This window comes from Neovison vison, chromosome 8 (genome assembly GCF_020171115.1).
Source record: "Neovison vison isolate M4711 chromosome 8, ASM_NN_V1, whole genome shotgun sequence".
Taxonomy (NCBI): Eukaryota; Metazoa; Chordata; class Mammalia; order Carnivora; family Mustelidae; genus Neogale; species Neogale vison.
In genome coordinates this window covers 43,336,767-43,354,846 of record NC_058098.1, presented here as the reverse complement: position 1 = coordinate 43,354,846, position 18,080 = coordinate 43,336,767, and the positions used below count along the sequence as shown (strand labels likewise).

At 41.6% G+C, this 18,080-nt stretch overlaps 2 protein-coding genes across 4 annotated transcripts in view; one reads left to right on the top strand and one right to left on the bottom strand.

The window, feature by feature from the left end:
* The window catches only part of SEC23B (SEC23 homolog B, COPII coat complex component), a 47,354-nt gene extending 46,781 nt beyond the window's left edge, over positions 1-573 (bottom strand). For both annotated transcript variants that reach the window (XM_044263522.1, XM_044263523.1), the window contains exon 1: positions 273-573. The gene's annotated coding sequence lies outside the window, so the exon portion shown is untranslated. The remainder of the gene's footprint in view (positions 1-272) is intronic.
* A 62-nt stretch (positions 574-635) lies between these two features.
* On the top strand, positions 636-16,725 carry RBBP9 (RB binding protein 9, serine hydrolase). Of its 2 annotated transcripts, none has more exons than XM_044263524.1 (6): positions 636-776; positions 9,520-9,654; positions 10,884-10,926; positions 11,721-11,826; positions 14,366-14,451; positions 14,858-16,725. In XM_044263524.1, exons 1-6 carry the CDS (start codon positions 708-710, stop codon positions 15,082-15,084), a joined length of 666 nt encoding a protein of 221 aa, XP_044119459.1. In that variant the 5' UTR covers positions 636-707; the 3' UTR covers positions 15,085-16,725. The 2 variants fall into 2 exon arrangements, with proteins under 2 accessions (XP_044119459.1, XP_044119460.1); XM_044263525.1 differs by lacking the exon at positions 636-776 and adding an exon at positions 1,477-1,511.
* The last annotated feature ends 1,355 nt before the right edge of the window (positions 16,726-18,080 follow it).

Below are 18,080 nucleotides of genomic sequence, written 5' to 3'. Positions count from 1 at the left end.
CCACGCAACAGAAGTCATTTCACCCACATTTTGGGTTACTCAACAGAAAAAAGGTTGAATTCTTCCGCGATTCGGCAGGTTCCCGAGCCAGAAACCGGCCGGCCGCCCGCACCGCCAGACGAGGAACGCGTCACTCTCAACGGACCCATGGGTCACTGAGTCCCTAAGTTCCTCTGCCCGCCGAGAGGTTTCGTCCCAGGAGCACCCACTCGGTCCCTATAGAGACTCTTAGTCCGTGCCCATGGGCCCCCATCACAGGCACTCCCACTCACCTGGCAGAAACCCGTCACCTGGCCGCGTCCGCACCCACAGCTGCTAGCGCCCCGCTCCGGCTCCCACCGCCAAGTCCAGCTCAGCTCTCAGCCAACTGGTCAGCGTCTCTGTGCGTCACTCCACGGCGCCGTCCGCTGGCCAATCAAAGAAGGCCTCTCCGGCAGGGGAGCGGAAGCAAGACTTTTAGTGAAGCCGCGCCGCCATTTTGGAATAGGGCAATACAATCGTGCCTTGGTCAACGAAACCAAAACTCTTCAGATCCTAAGTTCCTTCACGTTCACCTCTTAAACCTTTGTCCTTCAGAAAACTTCAGTGCCTGCTGGATTGCTTCCTAGGTGCAGCCTGCACCCCTCAGGGATTCGCCTGAGCCAACATGACTTCCGTTCTCCTAAGTAGGAAGTCCCTTTCATCGCCTTAGTAACCGGGAAGCGAGAATGATGACGTGTAGCACCGGAAGAAGGAGGGACCCCCGTGCTGGGGAGATTGAAGCTTGCCGGGAAAAGGTAGCAGCGCGGGAAGGGGCGGGGCCAAGGGGAGTGAGGCGGTCTGCGCTAGATGAGGGAATTCCACAGGTAGAGAAATGCTCCCTTCAATTATTACTAGCTTTCTTCCTTTCGCTCGCTCTGCTGGATTCGCGTTCTCTGCAGGGAATGGCGCTAATGCAGTTACTCTCTGCGTGTCTGTCTCTGTCATCCATCTACGAGAAGGTGATTAATTGAGAGCTGTCCTATTCAGGCATCCCAGGAGACTAACAAAACCCCTAACTCTATAGAGCACTGCTTCCCCCAACCAGCACAGCCATTATGCACCTTTTTATAAGCGACAAAAATGAGCACGTTTATTAATCTGACCCAGAAATACAGCCTTTCTGTAGTATTTAAAAATAAGAAACAAAGCTATATAAACTTAGTATTATGCTTAGAACGTGTCTAGACATCCAAGGATTACTATTTATTAGGTCAACTTAATATTAGTACAAAATTTTAAATTACTTACAGAACACCAATTAGTTTCTTTTTAAGAGATTTTTATTTATTTATTTGACAGAGAAAGAAAGAGAGAGAGCGCAAGTAGGCAGAGCAAGCGGAGGGTGAGGGAGAAGCAGGCTCCCCGCTGAGTCGGGAGCTCCATGTGGGGCTCCGTGCCAGGACCCTGGGATCATGACCTGAGCCGAAAGCAGCCGCTTAAATGACTGAGCCACCCAGGTGCTCCAGAATACCAAATAGTTTTAAGTCCAGGTACCGTGAAACATAATTACTCTTTGTTTTTACATAATTACTCTTGATATGAGAAGTCTGGAATAATTATTCAGTTTTGTTGAACAAATTTACATTTTCCAAGTTCCTAAAACATTATGTCAGAGTAATGTTAGGTTATTTCATTATAAAACTTGAATAAATTTAGGAAGCTTGCACTAGTTTTTCTCTCAGTAACGAAACAAACTCAAAATACACACATATTTGTATTATGGTTTACACTGAGAAAAGACAGCTGTAGCTCTTTAATCAAACGTTAAAAGAACATCATTTGTCAAAGGCTTGCTTTGATTATTTGAACCTGGATTCTTTCAGTACTGGAAAAAAATTTTTTTAAGATTTTATTTATTTATTTGACAGAGAGAAATCACAAGTAGACTGAGAGGCAGGCAGAGAGAGAGGGAAGCAGGCTCCCTGCTGAGCAGAGAGCCCGATGCGGGACTTGATCCCAGGACCCTGAGATCATGACCTGAGCCGAAGGCACTGGCTTAACCCACTGAGCCACCCAGGTGCCCCAGTACTGGAAATTTATGAGAAGGATATTTTAAATACAATCTCACACATTTAAAATATTGGGAGGTTTTTTTTTTAAAGATTGATTTTATGTATGGATGGATGGATGGATGGAGGGGCGAGGAGCAGAGGGAAAGGGACAAGTGGACTGCACAATGAGTGCAGCACCGCTAGGCGGTTTGGATCCTACAACCCTGAGATCACTACCTCGGCAGAAATCAGCAGTCAGTTGCTTAACCAACTGAGTTTTAATCTGGTACGCTCCAGGCGCCTGTCATCCAATCAGGTTTTTGTCATTGATCATGTGGGAAAGGGTGGAGGGCTCCTTCCAGGATGGCATAAAATCCCTTTAAGGGTAGGTTCCTCTTAGGGGACATGGGGAGCTTGTCCCTGCTTGCCTTTCTTCCAACTAGCCTTCATCACTATCAGTTTTCTGTAAATTAATTTCTGTCTCTACGGAGTTGTGAAATAGCTTAGTCAAAGATAAAGACACACACCCCTTACAATCGGATGACAGAGGAAGTCCTTTAAAAAATGCCCAGCATTCTTTGGAACTTCACCCAGTAAACTCTTTTGACTATTTCAAAATCTTTCACAATTTTTGTGATGTATTATTCATCATCTATAATCTGATTTCTGAAGTTTCTGGCTCATACTTATCCAACGTGAGAGTCATATATTCAACAACCTGCTGGGTATCTCTGGATATTCTTGGCACTTCAGTCTCCATATGTCCTGTTAAGGTGATTGAACACGAAGGCCACTAGACTGATGTGGGTCTAAGGTCATGGCAGCCTAATAAGCAAACTAAAATGTAAGCTTATAAATGCTTCGAGGTTATGAAATCAAAACACCAAGGATAGACAATCACAATGAGCCAACTGGACAATCAATTAATTTCTTCTCTTTGCTTCCATTCCTTCTCTGTGAAAGTGTTTTTCCTGACTCCTGTTGGCAGAGGGCTCCAAACCACTCTGGTTTGGTCCTGTTTGATTATAACCGAATTTTGCTCAAATAAGCTCTTAAAATTTTAAACTGAATTTTTTCTTTTAAACTGGATTCATTGCTCCCCTTGCCTTAAACTAACCTATCACTTGGAGATACCATTCCTCTCCTAGTAACTAAGGAGTCCTTCCTTGTCTCTGATGTGTTTCAACACATGCCACCCCACAATATGACATGTTGGTATATTGAATATTTTAAGCTGAGAGTTTTTGAGAGAGGGTAGGTGCAAGGAAGGCCCCACTGACCTCTTCTGTCTCCCTTCAAACAGGCCATAAGACCGTCATGGGAAAGATGCCCTCCCTTTACCAGGAGGAGACATCTATTACCTCTGCAGACAGAGGGGCACTGTGTGAGCTGGACTAGCACTGTCTTGGGTGAATCCACCATGACTGTCTCTTTGTAACCTGAAGCCTTCAGCATAGCTGCCCCCACACACCTTCTTTTTGTCTAACCCCACCCTTGAGTACACCCTTGAGGCATGACATCCTTTACAGGCTATGGAGTTATGACTATGACATGACACAACTGTTTTCAAACATTTCCTCTGGGGGTGGTCTCCCGGGACAGATTTGCCTGCCTCTAGGGCAAAAAAAAAAAAAAAAAAAGACAAGTCTTATGAGAGGTGGGGTTGCAGAGATCTACTCATCTTGCAGCCACCCAAACTAAAGTCCCTTTAGTAAATCATCTCTTGTCAAGCTGGACTTACTGGGCTTTTTCCTTGTCTTAAGCCTCCCTCACCCTTTGGAGATAGTATTGCATATACTTCCCTTAGCTGATGAGAGGAATCAGAATGAACTGCTTGCTAAGTTTCTTTCTGCTTACTACCCTTAGCTCATATCTTTTTTTTTTTTAAGATCTTATTTATTTATTTGACAGACAGAGATCACAAGTAGGTAGAGAGGCAGGCAGAGAGAGAGAGAGGAGGAAGCAGGCTCCCTGCTGAGCAGAGAGCCCAATGCGGGACTCGATCCCAGGACCCTGAGATCATAACCTGAGCTGAAGACAGAGGCTTAACCCACTGAGCCACCCAGGCACCCAGCTCATATCTTTTTATCCCATTGAATTTTCTTCACAACCTACCACTCTGCATCACATAAAAACAATCTGGTTTAACTGCTTTGTTGGGTTGTCATTTCTTTATGAAGGCTCCTGTCATGTAAAACATACTTAATCAATTTGTGGGAGCCTGGGTGGCTCAGTGGGATAAAGCCTCTGCCTTCGGCTTAGGTCATGATCCCAGGGTCTTGGGATTGAGCCCCGCATTGGGCTCTCTGCTCAGCAGGGAGCTTGGTTCCTCCCTTCTCTCTTCCTGCCTCTCTGCCTGCTTGTGATCTCTATCAAATAAATAAAAAAATTTAAAAAATCAATTTGTATGCTTTTCTCTTGTCCATATGTTTTTTGTTTCAGAGTCCCAGCCAAGAACCTAGAAGGGTAGAAGGAAAAGATGTTTTTTCTTCCCCTACATCTCTGACACCCCAAACTTGAAACTAATAATGAATCACTTGGTCCTGTTGATTTTTTTATTCTAATTATTTCTCAGTTCCATCTATCTACTTATTTCAAGCCCTCATTCTTTTTCGTTCAATTACTATAACAGCCCCCCAGAATGATCTCTCTCCCCAAATTATGTCAAACCCAAATCTCACTTTGATTGCTAGATAGGTTTTTCAGAGTCACACATCTGACCCAGATCATCCCTTGTTTAAAACTCTACCTGGCAAAAAAAATGAAACAAAACAAACAAACAAGCAAACAAAAAAAACCCAACACCAAAAAAACCCAAAAAACCTCTACCTGGCTTTCTGTCACTTACAGGATAAAGTACATGCCCCATCTTGCTGTACAAGGGCCTCCATGATCTACTTACTTCAATTCTACAGCACTGAACCAATTGTCTTTCCTAGCCTATGTTGCTCTCTCACCTCTGTGCCCTTGTTCATGCCCTCCACATTGCTAAGAACAACCTGGTTTAAGGGGGGAACAAAGGCAAAAGGAAAAAAATGAAAATTTCCTTTCTACTTACAGCCCATTGACAAGTCCTTGAAACAGGCAAAGTGACCTTCCTCTAGGAACTCAACAGCCTGGATGTTAATACTTTGCTAAGTGCAAAAGTCAATCTTAGCTTAACATTATCCCAACCTCCTAGATCCTTTAACATATAAAAATTCCTTTGGAAACTTCCTTTATTTCTACACCCAAGATCTGTTTAGCAATCATACTCCAAGCAAACAGCCCACTGATATACATCTGAAGGATCTCATGGCTAGGGTTTTACTAAATCACAATAACTGGCTTTTTCCTGACAATAGCTAGCCTCCTCAGGGGTCTTGGAAACCTTGCTTCCAGAATTCCTTAGAGACTTACACTATCCCTAACCCCCAGTTCCAACTTTAAATATAATCAATTGCTCCTCACAAACTGAGGGCAGCTCATTCTGCCCATGGGTTTTATTCCCATGCTTTAATAAAACCAACTTTGGGGACGCCTGGGTGGCTCAGTTGGTTGGACGACTGCCTTCGGCTCAGGGCGTGATCCTGGAGTCCCGGGATCGAGTCCCACATCAGGCTCCCAGCTCCATGGGGAGTCTGCTTCGCTCTCTGACCTTCTCCTCGCCCATGCTCTCTCTCACTGTCTCTCTCTCTCAAATAAATAAAATCTTTAAAAAAAAATAAAAAATAAAAAATAAAACCAACTTTGGGGACCAAAGACATCTCAAGAATTCTTTCTTGACCCTTTGCTTTAAACCCCAACATTTCCACATCATTGTTTGCCTCGCTTCTTTTCTCACTTAACTTCCACGTGTCCTTCAGGACTCCAAAGAACCTTTCCTTATATTTTCCTTTCTTCTTATTGGTTAAAACAATAATACTAAGTGAAAGAAATAGAAAAGGAACCGTAGAAGAGGGTAGAATGTCTAGACAGTGAGTTTGGAGAATCAGAGGCAAATTGCATAAAGAAGAGATTCTGACCTGGAAAAAAAAGTTCAGGGAAAGGAGGGTGATTAAGAAATAGAGCCATAGAGACTGATGGCTGAATCTGTCAGAAAAATGAAAATGAGTGGTGCCTGGCTGGCTCCGTTGGTAAAGTATCCATCTCTTGATCATAGGCTCATAAGTTCAAGCCCCATGTTGGGTGTAGAGATTACTTAAACTCTTAAAAAAAAAGAAAAATGAAAATGGTTTTGTCAAGTTCTTAAGAATGGCTCTTTCAATATTAGCAAATGATATACCAGACATAAATGTGCATTTTCTTTTTTTTGATTCATAAAAATGATTTTAATTTTGAAACCAAGCTATTTCTTCTTTGATAATGACAAGCTCGGAAAAATGCTTGCCCAAGAGATGGAAAGTAAAAAAGAAAACAAGATGGATTTATGTGTAAGTACATAATCTTTGCAATCATTGTTGACAAAAACAGCCTGAGAAAGATGACATTTGAGGCCATTACCTTATTTTTCTCCTTCTCAAAGGAAGAGCCAATTACCTTGTGACTGAGAAGAAGGGCAAATCTTAAATCTTAAGGAAGAATAGATCCTTTTTCAGCCCATAGTTCCTGTTAATGGAATGTCTTTTTTGTTTGTTTTTTTGTTTTTTAAGATTTTCTTTATTTGACAGACAGAGATCACAAGTAGGCAGAGAGGCAGGCAGAGAGAGAGGAGGAAGCAAGTTCACCACTGAGCAGAGAGCCTGACATGGGGCTCAATCCCAAGACCTTGGGATCATGACCCGAGCCGAAGGCAGAGGCTTTAACCCCTGAGCCACCCAGGTGCCCCTGGAATGTCATTGTTTATTGAACTAAAAAACACGAAGCAGGGGCATCTCGGTGGCTCAGTGGGTCAGGTCATGTTCTCAGGGTCCTGGGATGGAGCCCCGCATAGGGCTCTCTGCTCAGCGGGGAGCCTGCTTCCTCCTCTCTTTCTGCCTGCCTCTCTGCCTACTTGTGATCTCCGTCCGTCAAATAAATAAATAAAATCTTAAAAAAAAAAAAACCACCACAAAGCAAGCAATCTCTAGGCTACAGGAATGCTTGTGATTGTTTTAATTTATATTTAAATTTTAAACAGCTTCATTGTGGTATAATTGACACACAGTAAGTTGCACATATTTACAGTGTACAATATATATATTTTAAAATTTTATTTATTTATTTGAGAGACAGAGAATGAGAAAGACAGCATGAGAAGGGGAAAGGCCAGAGGGAGAAGCAGACTCCCCGCTGAGCTGGGAGCCTGATGTAGGACTGGATCCTGGGACTCCAGGATCATGACCTGAGCCAAAGGCAGTCACTTAACCAATTGATCCACCCAGGTGCCCTAAAACGTACAATTTATTAACTTTTGACATCCATCACCACAATCAGGATGATGAGCATGTGTAATGTTTCCTTGTGCTGCTGGTATTTTCCATAGTTTTAAATAAGTGGAATAATATGGTATGTTCTCTTTTTTTGTCTAGTTTTATCTTTCACTCAGCACAGTTATTTTGAAATCAATCCATGGTATTGTGTGTCTCGTTATTCATCCCTTCTGAAGTGAATAAAGTTACATTTAAAATTCAATAATATTGAACTTTTACTTTTTTAAATATTTTATTTAGTTATTTATTTGTCAGAGAGAGAGAGAGAGAGAGAGCAAGCAAGCGCACAATCAGACAGAGTCAAAGAAAGAAGCAGGCTCCCTGTCGAGCAAGGAGCCCAATGCGGAACTCGGTCCCAGGACTCTGGGATCATGACCTGAGCAGAAGACCGCAGCTTAACCAACTGAGCCACCCAGGCATCCAATAATAATGACCTTTTTTTTTTTTTGAAAGATTTTATTTATTTGACAGATAGAGATCACAAGTAGGCAGAGAGGCAGGCAGAGAGAGAGGAGGAGGAAGCAGGCTCCCTGCTGAGCAGAGAGCCCAATGTGGGGCTCGATTCCAGGACCCTGGGATCATGACTGGAGCCGAAGGCAGAGGCTTTAACCCACTGAGCCACCCAGGTGCCCCTAATATTGACCTTTTAAAGAAAATTCAGAGTCTGAGGTTCAAGAAGAAAGAGTATGTCTGGCTCTCCCTAAAGAATATGGTGGTAGGGCAGTGTATCCTTGATCATCTGCTTGTGCCTGTTCAAAAAATAAACTGCCTGAGAACAGATACTGAAATACCTGTCATGTACACAGTGAGTAAGTCCATGGGAGGGGCAAGGAAGAAGCACTTTCCTGTTCATTCCCATTTATTTGGTTTCTTTATTTTAAAAGATTTTAGTGATTTATTTGAGAGAGAGAGCATGAGGGGATTAGGGGCAGAGGGAGACCTAGGGACAAGCGGACTCGCCACTGAGCCAGAAGACTAGCTGGCTCTGGGCTCTATCCCAGGACCCCAAGAACATGACCAAGCAAAGATCAGCCACTTCTTTAACCCACTGAGCTACGGAGGTGCCGCATGTTTATTCCCATTTATAACCACACATACACACTTCTGCCCACCTCAATATAAAAGTAGGGATGCCTGGGTGGCTCAGTTGGTTAAGTGGCTGCCTTCAGCTCAGACTGTGTTCCTGCAGTCCTGGGACCAAGCCCCATGTGGGGCTCCCAGCTCAGCGGGAGTCTTCTTCTCCCTCTAACCCTCCCACCCTGCTCGTTCTCTTTCTCTCTCCCTCTCTCTCAAATAAAATCTTTAAGAAAAATAAAAGATTTGGGGGCGCCTGGGTGGCTCAGTGCATTAAAGCCTCTGCCTTCAGCTCAGGTCATGATCCCAGGGTCCTGGAATCGAGCCCCACATCAGGCTCTCTGCTCCGCAGGGAGTCAGCTTCCTCACCTCTCTCTTCTCTGCCTGCCTCTCTGCCTACTTGTGATCTCTCGCTCTCTGTCAAATAAATAAAATCTTTAAAAAAAAAAAAAAGAAAGAAAGAAAAAGAAAAGACTTGGATATATCTGTGAGGCACGACTGGTTCCTAAAATCTCAGGACTGCATATAATAGGCGGTACACTACTTCATTGCTACCTTAGTTTCTCCAGTCTCTAAATTGGTTTGAGTATGAATCTTACCTATGTGCACCTTTTAAGAAGACAGCATTTAAAGCGATGAAAAATAACAACCAGGGCTGACAGTAACTATTGTACTAACAACTGTTTTGAAATGGGAAGGAAAAGTAATAAAAATTTCAGGAGTCCTCAACTCATAAATAGGTTATTTCTGTGTATTGGAACTAAAAACACACTTTCCTATAGAAATACGTCTATAGTAAAGAGAGAAATAATTCTGGGTATATCACAGCCTGCCCTAAATAAGGTGGTGAGGGAACTAGCGTAAGAGGCAAGCAGTAGGTGGATCACATATCATGGGAACTCTCGGGTTTGCTTTGGCCGCCGTGTGCGGTAAGTACCGCCGGAGTCCACGAGCGGATCCACGGCCTCCCAGAACTACAATTCCCAGAATGCCACAGTGTAGACTCCTCCGCAGATTCAGTCTTGGGACTCCTGGCATTACAGGTTCGGCTACTGGGCGAAACCGGACCCTCTGCGCTCATGGCTTCCCCAAGCAAGGCAGTTATTGTTCCCGGGAACGGAGGCGGTGATGTGGCCACCCACGGCTGGTACGGCTGGGTGAAGAAGGAGCTGGAGCAGGTAAGAGACTCGTCTGGCTGCTCTTGGAGCCCGAAGGGACGGAAGGGATGGAGGGCTCGGAGGATTGAAGTCGGAACGTGTGTTCACCAGCCCCTACTCCACCCCAACACACCCCCTTCAGCAAAGGCCAGGGTGTTTTCATGCCTCTCCCTGCTGCCCTGTCTCGAACTCTAGGACTAGTGGTCGGAATTTTGGTGGGTGAAACTGCCTGGAAGACTTCTCTGAGGGCTGAGGCACTAAGACTACAGGGCACCACTTCCTAGTGCCCCCTCCGTTTCCCTGCATCTGCCCCTAGTTCAGATGATTGTACATCTGCTTCTCTGCTCCCTGCCTCTGATTTTTAAACCATCAATATGTAATATTTGATATGTACGAAAGCTGTATGTAACATTGTAAATTATGAAGTATAATGTAATGAATACCTGAGGCTCTATCACCAAACTAGAATCTGCAACATTAACAATACCTTCGAAGCCACATGTATGTCCCCCCCATCCCATTTCCCTACCATCCTGAAATCTTTTTCATTTCCCCTCTTAAAAGTGAACATATTTTTGCAACTCTACCCGTGTGCTTTGAACAATATATTTAATTTGGCTTCTTTATGAGCTTTATGAAAATGGTGACCAGCGGTGGTTGTCTTGTGCATCTTGATTTTTTTTTTTTTTAACCTCTTCCATAGCCAGGCAATAGGACTGCTTCCTGGATTGCCATCCTCCTGAGCTCTAGAGTACGTTCCTATAATAAAGTTCCGGGGCTGTGGCTGAAAACCAAGGCCAGAGTTACAAACCAAAAAGATCAGGGCTGAAGCTGTCCAAGAGGGTGGGATCTCCAACTTTCTCTTCCGTGTTTCTGTACCACGTTTTACCTAATCCCTGGGACACAGTCTGTTTGACTACAGTCAGTTTGTCTAGAATGCATTCATTCATGTTACCTCTATAGTATCTGTTTACAGCAATAAGCAAAGATATATAAATGCGCATATAGGTCTCCGTATATAGCAACCTACAGAGCTACCTACATATAGAAATACAGAGAGATGGAGTTTATCACTGGAGGGATTGTGTGTTCATATGTAATCCTGTGGCACTTAACTCACTTTATTTCATAACATAAGCAAATATTTATTGAATTGATAAAGATCATATCAGGTATCTCATTTCTTAATAACAAATTATTAGTTGTAATTAAGATCTTTATTATAGCTTTTTTTTCCCCTCATATCATAGATACCTGGTTTCCAGTGTTTGGCTAAAAACATGCCTGACCCAAGTAAGTTTTAAACATGTTTTTAAATAGCCTCATCTTGTTGGGTTTTGATCTTACCATTTTCCTGGTAGAGAACAAGAGTATCATACTAGAGAAGCCAAAGGAAGTATATGCCTAAGAATGAATGATGGCAGGTAGTTTAGGGAAAAGGGTGTAAACAGAAAGATATTCTAGAAAATTCTAGCAAGGATCAAGAAAACACCTGGGCTTGGTAAAATTTGATTTTCAACTTTGCAGGTCACTCGATTTTCCCTTCTAGAGGTCAACAGATATTTTTAGGCAAAATTTATGGGTGTTTCATGTGAGACAGAGATATGATAAAACTTTACAGCACCTATAGGAGATTGGAATATTTCAAAATGTAATATTGCCACTTTCGTTCTGACTGTGTCTATGACCTGTGTCAGGAAATTTTTCTTGGGAAAAAAGAATATATATATGTGTGTATGAATTTGAGAATGTGGTCTAGAGTTTTTTTTCTTAAGTTTGAAAGTTCACATTAAAGCTTCAGAGTTACATTTTTATTTCCTTAGCATTTTCTTATAAGAACATGGTGAAAAATAAAAGCAAAATCAGAAAGGTAGGTGGATAGATAGACCAAAACTGTGGATTTGAGTCTTTAAAACAGCAACAACAGCCAGTACATCATTGGCTCTGTTAAAAGAGCCCCATCTTCCATTTGGTCCTGCAGTTAAATTGAGAAGTGCTGAGTAGTCATTGATTAGAAAGGTGGGACAGCATTAGACTCTAAGACTGTCCTATCAAATGACACACTCTTTCTTTACCCTGAACCTTAGTTACAGCTCGAGAGAGCATCTGGCTGCCCTTCATGGAGGCGGAGCTGCACTGTGATGAGAAGACCATCATCATAGGACACAGTTCTGGGGCCATTGCAGCCATGAGGTGCGATCCTTGCTGAATTCTCCCCCGATGTGGGCTCCAGCTGGTTTGCAGACCTCATTGCAGTTCCTTGAACATGCCAAGTGTGCACCTGCCTTAGGCCTGTGTTTGCCATTGTTTTACATGGAATACTCTGTTCTAGCTACTTGTATGGCTTTCTCTTCTTTAAATCTCTAATGTGTCTCTCTCTCTTTTTTTTTTTTTTTCTAATGTCTCTTTCCACTAAGGCTTTCTCTAGTCACTTCAGATGAAACAGCAACTTCACCTCGCTGGCTCCTATCCCCTTTATATCTTGGTATCCCCCTTTTTATCTATAGCACTTTTCACCACCTGATGTCCTGTTTATTTGTCTGTCTCCAGCCAATAGAAATGTGAGCTCTGTGAGGGTGGGATTTTGTTCACTCTGACACTGAAACCAGACACCTAGAAGACTGTCTGGAATATGGTAGGTGCTCAGTAAAATATTTGTTGGAGGGTGGAGGCTATTATCTCCTTGCCCTCTCCCCCAACAAGTCCTTAGGATTCATGGTGCTTCCCTGATGCTCTTAGTTAGAACATCAGGTCTTTCTCCCTTTAAGCTTATAAGGCCTAGAGGATAGGACTTACTGGCTGAGTAAGCATATTAGGGTTGAGTTTCTTCTATATTTGCTAGGAATATAGTTTTTGTGTAGCCCCTTGGCCCAAGCAGTTGCTCAGGGTGTCCTATGAATTGCTTGTCAGAGAACCTTGCCAGATTCCATAATTTTTCTGCCACACCATTCAAGGCTCTGAGATATTGCTTCCCAATGTGGGGCTACAGAATTTCTTTATAGTCCTAATGTTTATAAACTGCTAGGGGTTGTCTGGAAAATGAAGAAATCCCTTTATGCTGAAATCTGTACCAACTCAAGGCCACTGAATTTTTCTCAGGCCATTGACTACTAAAGTTGTGTCTTTTTTAAAAAAATCCCTGAAACTTACTGTGGGATTGTTTGCAACCTTATAAAAATTAACTTCTAGAGTTAAGGTAGGCAAGGAGAAAATAGGTTGCCAAAACTATGGGTTATAAGACTATAGGGGAACAGGAGATTGATAGAGTCACAGAGGACCACCCCACAGATTACTTACTATTCACGAAGGGGACAGTTGTGTCTACAAGGGATATCTGATAGCACTCACCCTAAGTAATCACACTTAATCTCACTCAGTAAAGGGACTCTGGCATTGTGTGTCTCTGACGTGACGGAGTGGGATGGACACATTGCCTATGTAGTATTCTTGCCAAAAATGTTTAACCTCTAACCTCTAATCTCGAGGAAAACAGCCAAATTCAGTTTAGGGGATGATGGACAAGACAACTGGCTTAAAGTCTTAAATGTCAATGTCATTTAAAACAAAAAATTTAAAAGTGATTAGAGAGTCATGAAAACCAAATGCAGTGCATAATCTTTAGGATTGAAAAGCAGTTTTAAAGAACATTTTTGATACAACTGGGGAAAAAATGAATACAGATAGTATTACCGTTTCTATGTTAAATGCACTGTCTGTAATAATGGCACTGCGGATATAGGAGACTGCCTTGTTCCTAGGGGATACATGTTGACATGTTTAGGTGTGAAATGTGGTAAAATAAATGAATAGGTGCTTGTTCTAGGTTTGAAAATTTTCAAAACAAATGTTGGGACAGCAGCTCTTTCTGTCCACGGGTCCTGTGCCTATGCTTTATTCAAACCACCTTTTTTCACCAAACAAAACAAACAAACAAAAACAACAAATGGCTGGGCAAAAAGTTTAGGCTGAAAACAAAATACCAACCCTAAGTCTTTCCTGGCCCAAAGGCCTCTGGAAACAATGACCACTCCACATCCTTCCCTAGCCTAGTCTCTGCTGAGTGAGCAGAACCTTCTGCAAATAGCTGAGGGTCCGTTTGCCAGGCACTATACTAGACACTAGGGTCACAAAGATCAAGGAGACTCACACCTGCCCTTAAGGAGCTGAAGGTTTATTGGAGAAGATAGATATAATATGACACAAACAATTACTACAATGCAATGTCATGTGTGGCAAAAGAAATACATTTCCATCATGGTACAGAATTTCTTAAAATATGGTTCACAGATCACTGGTATTTGTCATCTGGGTTGGAGAAGGTGTCATGCCTTAAAATGTAGATTCCTGGGCCTTGTATCAAGCCTCTGCATCAGATGCTCTGGGCTGAATCTACAGTTGACCAACAAAGCCATGCTGATGCACACTGAAGGTAGGTTAATAGGCACATCAAAGAGAATGATTACACTCTTTATGTTTTTTTTGGGAAAGGATTACCAAAGAGGTTTGGACTACCTTGAAAGAGTAGAAACTCACCAAGTGGCCAAGGGTTAGCCATTAACACCGGGCTTGTAGTTGTGCAGTTTCCTTCCTATTTTTCATGTTAAACTCAAGTGAGAGCACCTGCTTTCTATAAGCTCAGTCAAATGAGTTTTCAGGTTTGGTTTGGTTTTGTCTTACTTTTTGGCAGTCAGATTTAACACTAAGTTAGCTGACATCATTTCTCTTTCTTCAGGTATGCAGAAACACACCGAGTATATGCTATTGTGTTAGTGTCTGCATACACCTCCGACTTGGGGGATGAAAATGAGCGGGCCAGTGGTAAGTTTGAAGGCAGAAACCAATACAGAAAAGCCCTTCCTCTAGTCACAAGGATGCTTGTTCAGTTTAAACAGCACTGGCTTTTGGATAGGCTAAAAAAGCCTCTAGTAGCATTTGAGAAACATTTACTGCTCTTCTTTAGGGGCAAATTGGGCCCTTTGAGAGGTGATAGACCACTTCCTAATACAATTAACCCTGATTTTATCTGAGCCCTGTACTCCCCCCTTCCCAAGTGACTATGGTATGGAGCTCTACGGATTTGAAAACTAAAGGACTTCTAACTGGCGCATAGGCACTGAATCTTTGTGTCTCTACTATGGTCTTTGCTAGATATTTTACAGTGGCTAAAATGGAAATTATCCATGGGTGGTAATGGGTTATATATGTGTGTTTTTTTTCTCCATAGGATACTTCAACCGTCCCTGGCAATGGGAGAAGATCAAAGCCAACTGCCCTCACATTGTACAGTTTGGTTCCACTGATGATCCTTTCCTTCCCTGGAAGGAACAACAGGAAGTGGCTGATAGGCTGGAAGCCAAATTGTACAAATTCACTGACCGTGGCCACTTTCAGAATGTGGAGTTTCATGAACTGATTAGTGTGGTAAAGTCTATGCTGAAAGTACCAGCATAGACAGGATGGTTTCTGCTATTTTGCATTCCAGTATACAGACAGAGCAATTATCAGGTTATTATATTATCAGGTTATTAATAGATAAAAATCATCTGTGACCAGATGATTAGTGGACACATAAATCAAATTAAGTTCTAAAAAAAACACAAGTTCAATGTTCAAAATAAGTTAGAAACAGCATTTCCATTTTCCATAGGATCCATATCTCACAAACTGCTATGAACTGAAGCAGTGTTTTCCCCATTTGATTTGGGACATAAGGACAGTTTGTCTACCTTTATCTGTCCAAAGTGAATAAGCAGAAGTGGAATCCAGGTTTCCTGATTCTCAGTCCAGATTAAAACGAACTACTGTGTATGTTGTAGGAGTAGTACTCCTCTTTGGAATGAACCTTTTGTTATTTTGGGAGAAAAGAAAACCTGACTAAAGGTCCAGAGTGCTGGCTTAGAGCTCAAACCACTAACTACTTTGGGCTGGCCCAGGACATTAAACGCAGACCAGGGCCTCCCATCTTTATGGCACCCTGCCCCGGTCCTTCATGCTGAGGAAGAATGATCCATACATAACTAAGAGTCGGGTCTGCCACATACATACACAGTTCATATGTATATGAGGTCAGACAGTGACCGTAAGCCCAACCTGGACATACACATGAGCACAGCCAATCAGATCTGTGCTAGACTAGAGTGGTGGTGATTAGGGCAACATGGGGAACTCATGCCTTGTCTAAATTGTTGCCATGAGGGAAGGGGAAGGGTATTGCCAATTTTCTGATTTTTCAAGGAAAAAACTCAATGCAGTGGTTTTTATATTTAGGGACTATATATATGTTTGTATACACAGTTCATATGTATATGAGTTACATTCAGTACATTCAGTACATGTACATATGGATGATGTAATTTGGCAGTGACAGCATAAATAAAAAATTTACAAACACTGCAAGACACACAAAGTCCAAGTAACCCATTTGTGACCTCTGCCATTAGGACTGACTTAGCCAGGTGCTTTAAATGATTCTTTGTGAAGCATAAGAAATGACCATAATGTCAAAAGATGCAATCATGGCAATAATTTGGGTTTTGTTCCAAAATCTTAACTATTTTTTAAAAGACTTTTTCCATACCTCAAATTTTGTTCTGTAAAGAATTCTACCTTTTAACTTCCATGGTCCTTTGGTTCTCATTTAAGCCTTATTCCATGATTTTTTTTTTTCCTGATCATATTCCCTCAAAAAAATGCTTTTTATTTCCCAACATTTTTTGGCTATTATGATCCCTAAGTATTGCCTCAAACAACTTCCAGTGACTCCATACTTGATGTTGCAGAACCTGACGTTTGCTGCAAAGATGTGAATTCTCTGTTTATGTCTAAAGGAGATTCAAAGCCATCATTTTAACCTGAAAAGTTTTGATTTCTAAATGTGATCAAAGAAAAAAAGACTCTTATCATTTAATAGCAGTTATCTTTGGGGAATGGGAATTTTAGATATGGTGTGGTGGGAGTCTCCTTTTTATTTACCTGGGTATTTGAGTTTATTATAGCAAACGTATTACTTTTATAATTTAAAAAATTAAGAATTAAAACAACTCATTTGACGTGTTAGTGAAAAGCAAATTCAATAAATCAATTGAATAATAATTTTCTTAAAGAGGTTGTTTAGCAATAATTTGATCAAGCCTATAACCAAAATATGATTCTATTTGGATTATTTGGAATTAGTCATTGCTTTACTTACTCTCAGTCTTGTTTTCTGAAGTCCCTTGTCAAAAAATTACAAACTGGGGCACCCGGGTGGCTCAATGGGTTAAAGCCTCTGCCTTCAGCTCGGGTTGTGATCCCAGGGTCCCGGGATCAAGCCCTGCATCAGGCTCTCTGCTCAGCGGGGAGCCTGCTTCCTCCTCTCTCTGCCTGCCTCTCTGCCTACTTGTGATCTCTGTCAAATAAATAAATAAAATCTTTAAAAAAAAGAGAAGCCATAAAAAAAATTACAAACTTATACAAATAAGTTAATAATATTATATTGTCCTTCTCTTCCACAGAAAGGCAACAAATCTATACAACTGAGAAATAAGTAACTGTGATATTCTTCATTCCTATAATTAATCTAGACCTGGTTGTGTTATCCAGTAGGGTAGCCAATAACCACAGGGAGCTAAAAGATTAAAAATTCAGTTCTTCATTCACACTTGAAATTCATACATTTCAAGTTTTTAACGGCCATAGGTGACTAGTGGCTGCTTTGTTGAATAGTAGATATGGAATACTGTCATCCTTACAAAAAGTTTGTGGGGCAGCAGTAGTTTAGGACATGTATTTTTATTCTTCCTACCCATTATGTAATAATAATGGTTCAAAGTAAAAGTCACTCAACTTGAAACTGTTGGACTCATTTACTCAGTTGATCGCCATAAAAATCATGGCTACATAAAATTTACTCTTCACCAAATTAAGCTCAGAGGAGTTTTATAGAAAAATCCCACATAAACTATCCATTTAAACCACTGAATCATGGTCTCTCATGATTGATTCCCAATGGATCATTATTAAGCAGAGTTGAGGGGCCCTAATAGACTCCAGGGAATATCTATACTTAGGTGACCAAAATATCTTATACTAAATGGAAATCAACTGTAAGGATTAGGACTTCACTCACAATTTGATATTCTCATGTCAGGAGTCAATAGCTCCATAATTTGTTTTAGTCACAGTTTACTTCTGATGGGTAAATATCCACTTAATCATGTATTAAAGGCACAGTATTTTTGTCTCTTTTCTCCTTCAGCTACTATTTAGAATGAAAAACATGCTGTGGGAAAAGCATTTATGTTGCAGTCTCTGATTATAAGCTTTAAAATCTTTGGCTGTCAAGACACAATGCAAAGTCTGTATTTAATACATGAACTGCTTCCTTCTCCCCACCTGTACCTCTCCCCCTGGTTCAGTTTTCTCATGAAATAAGACTAGTACTTTCATGACAGGCCAGGTCCCAAGGA

Excerpts from the sequence above, each read along its gene's own strand:
- RBBP9 (XM_044263524.1), top strand. The coding sequence starts at position 708 with ATGATGACGTGTAGCACCGGAAGAAGGAGGGACCCCCGTGCTGGGGAG. Across the intron at positions 10,927-11,720 it reads TAAAAACATGCCTGACCCAA|TTACAGCTCGAGAGAGCATC; the intron begins GTAAGTTTTAAA and ends CCTGAACCTTAG. Across the intron at positions 11,827-14,365 it reads GGGGCCATTGCAGCCATGAG|GTATGCAGAAACACACCGAG; the intron begins GTGCGATCCTTG and ends CTCTTTCTTCAG.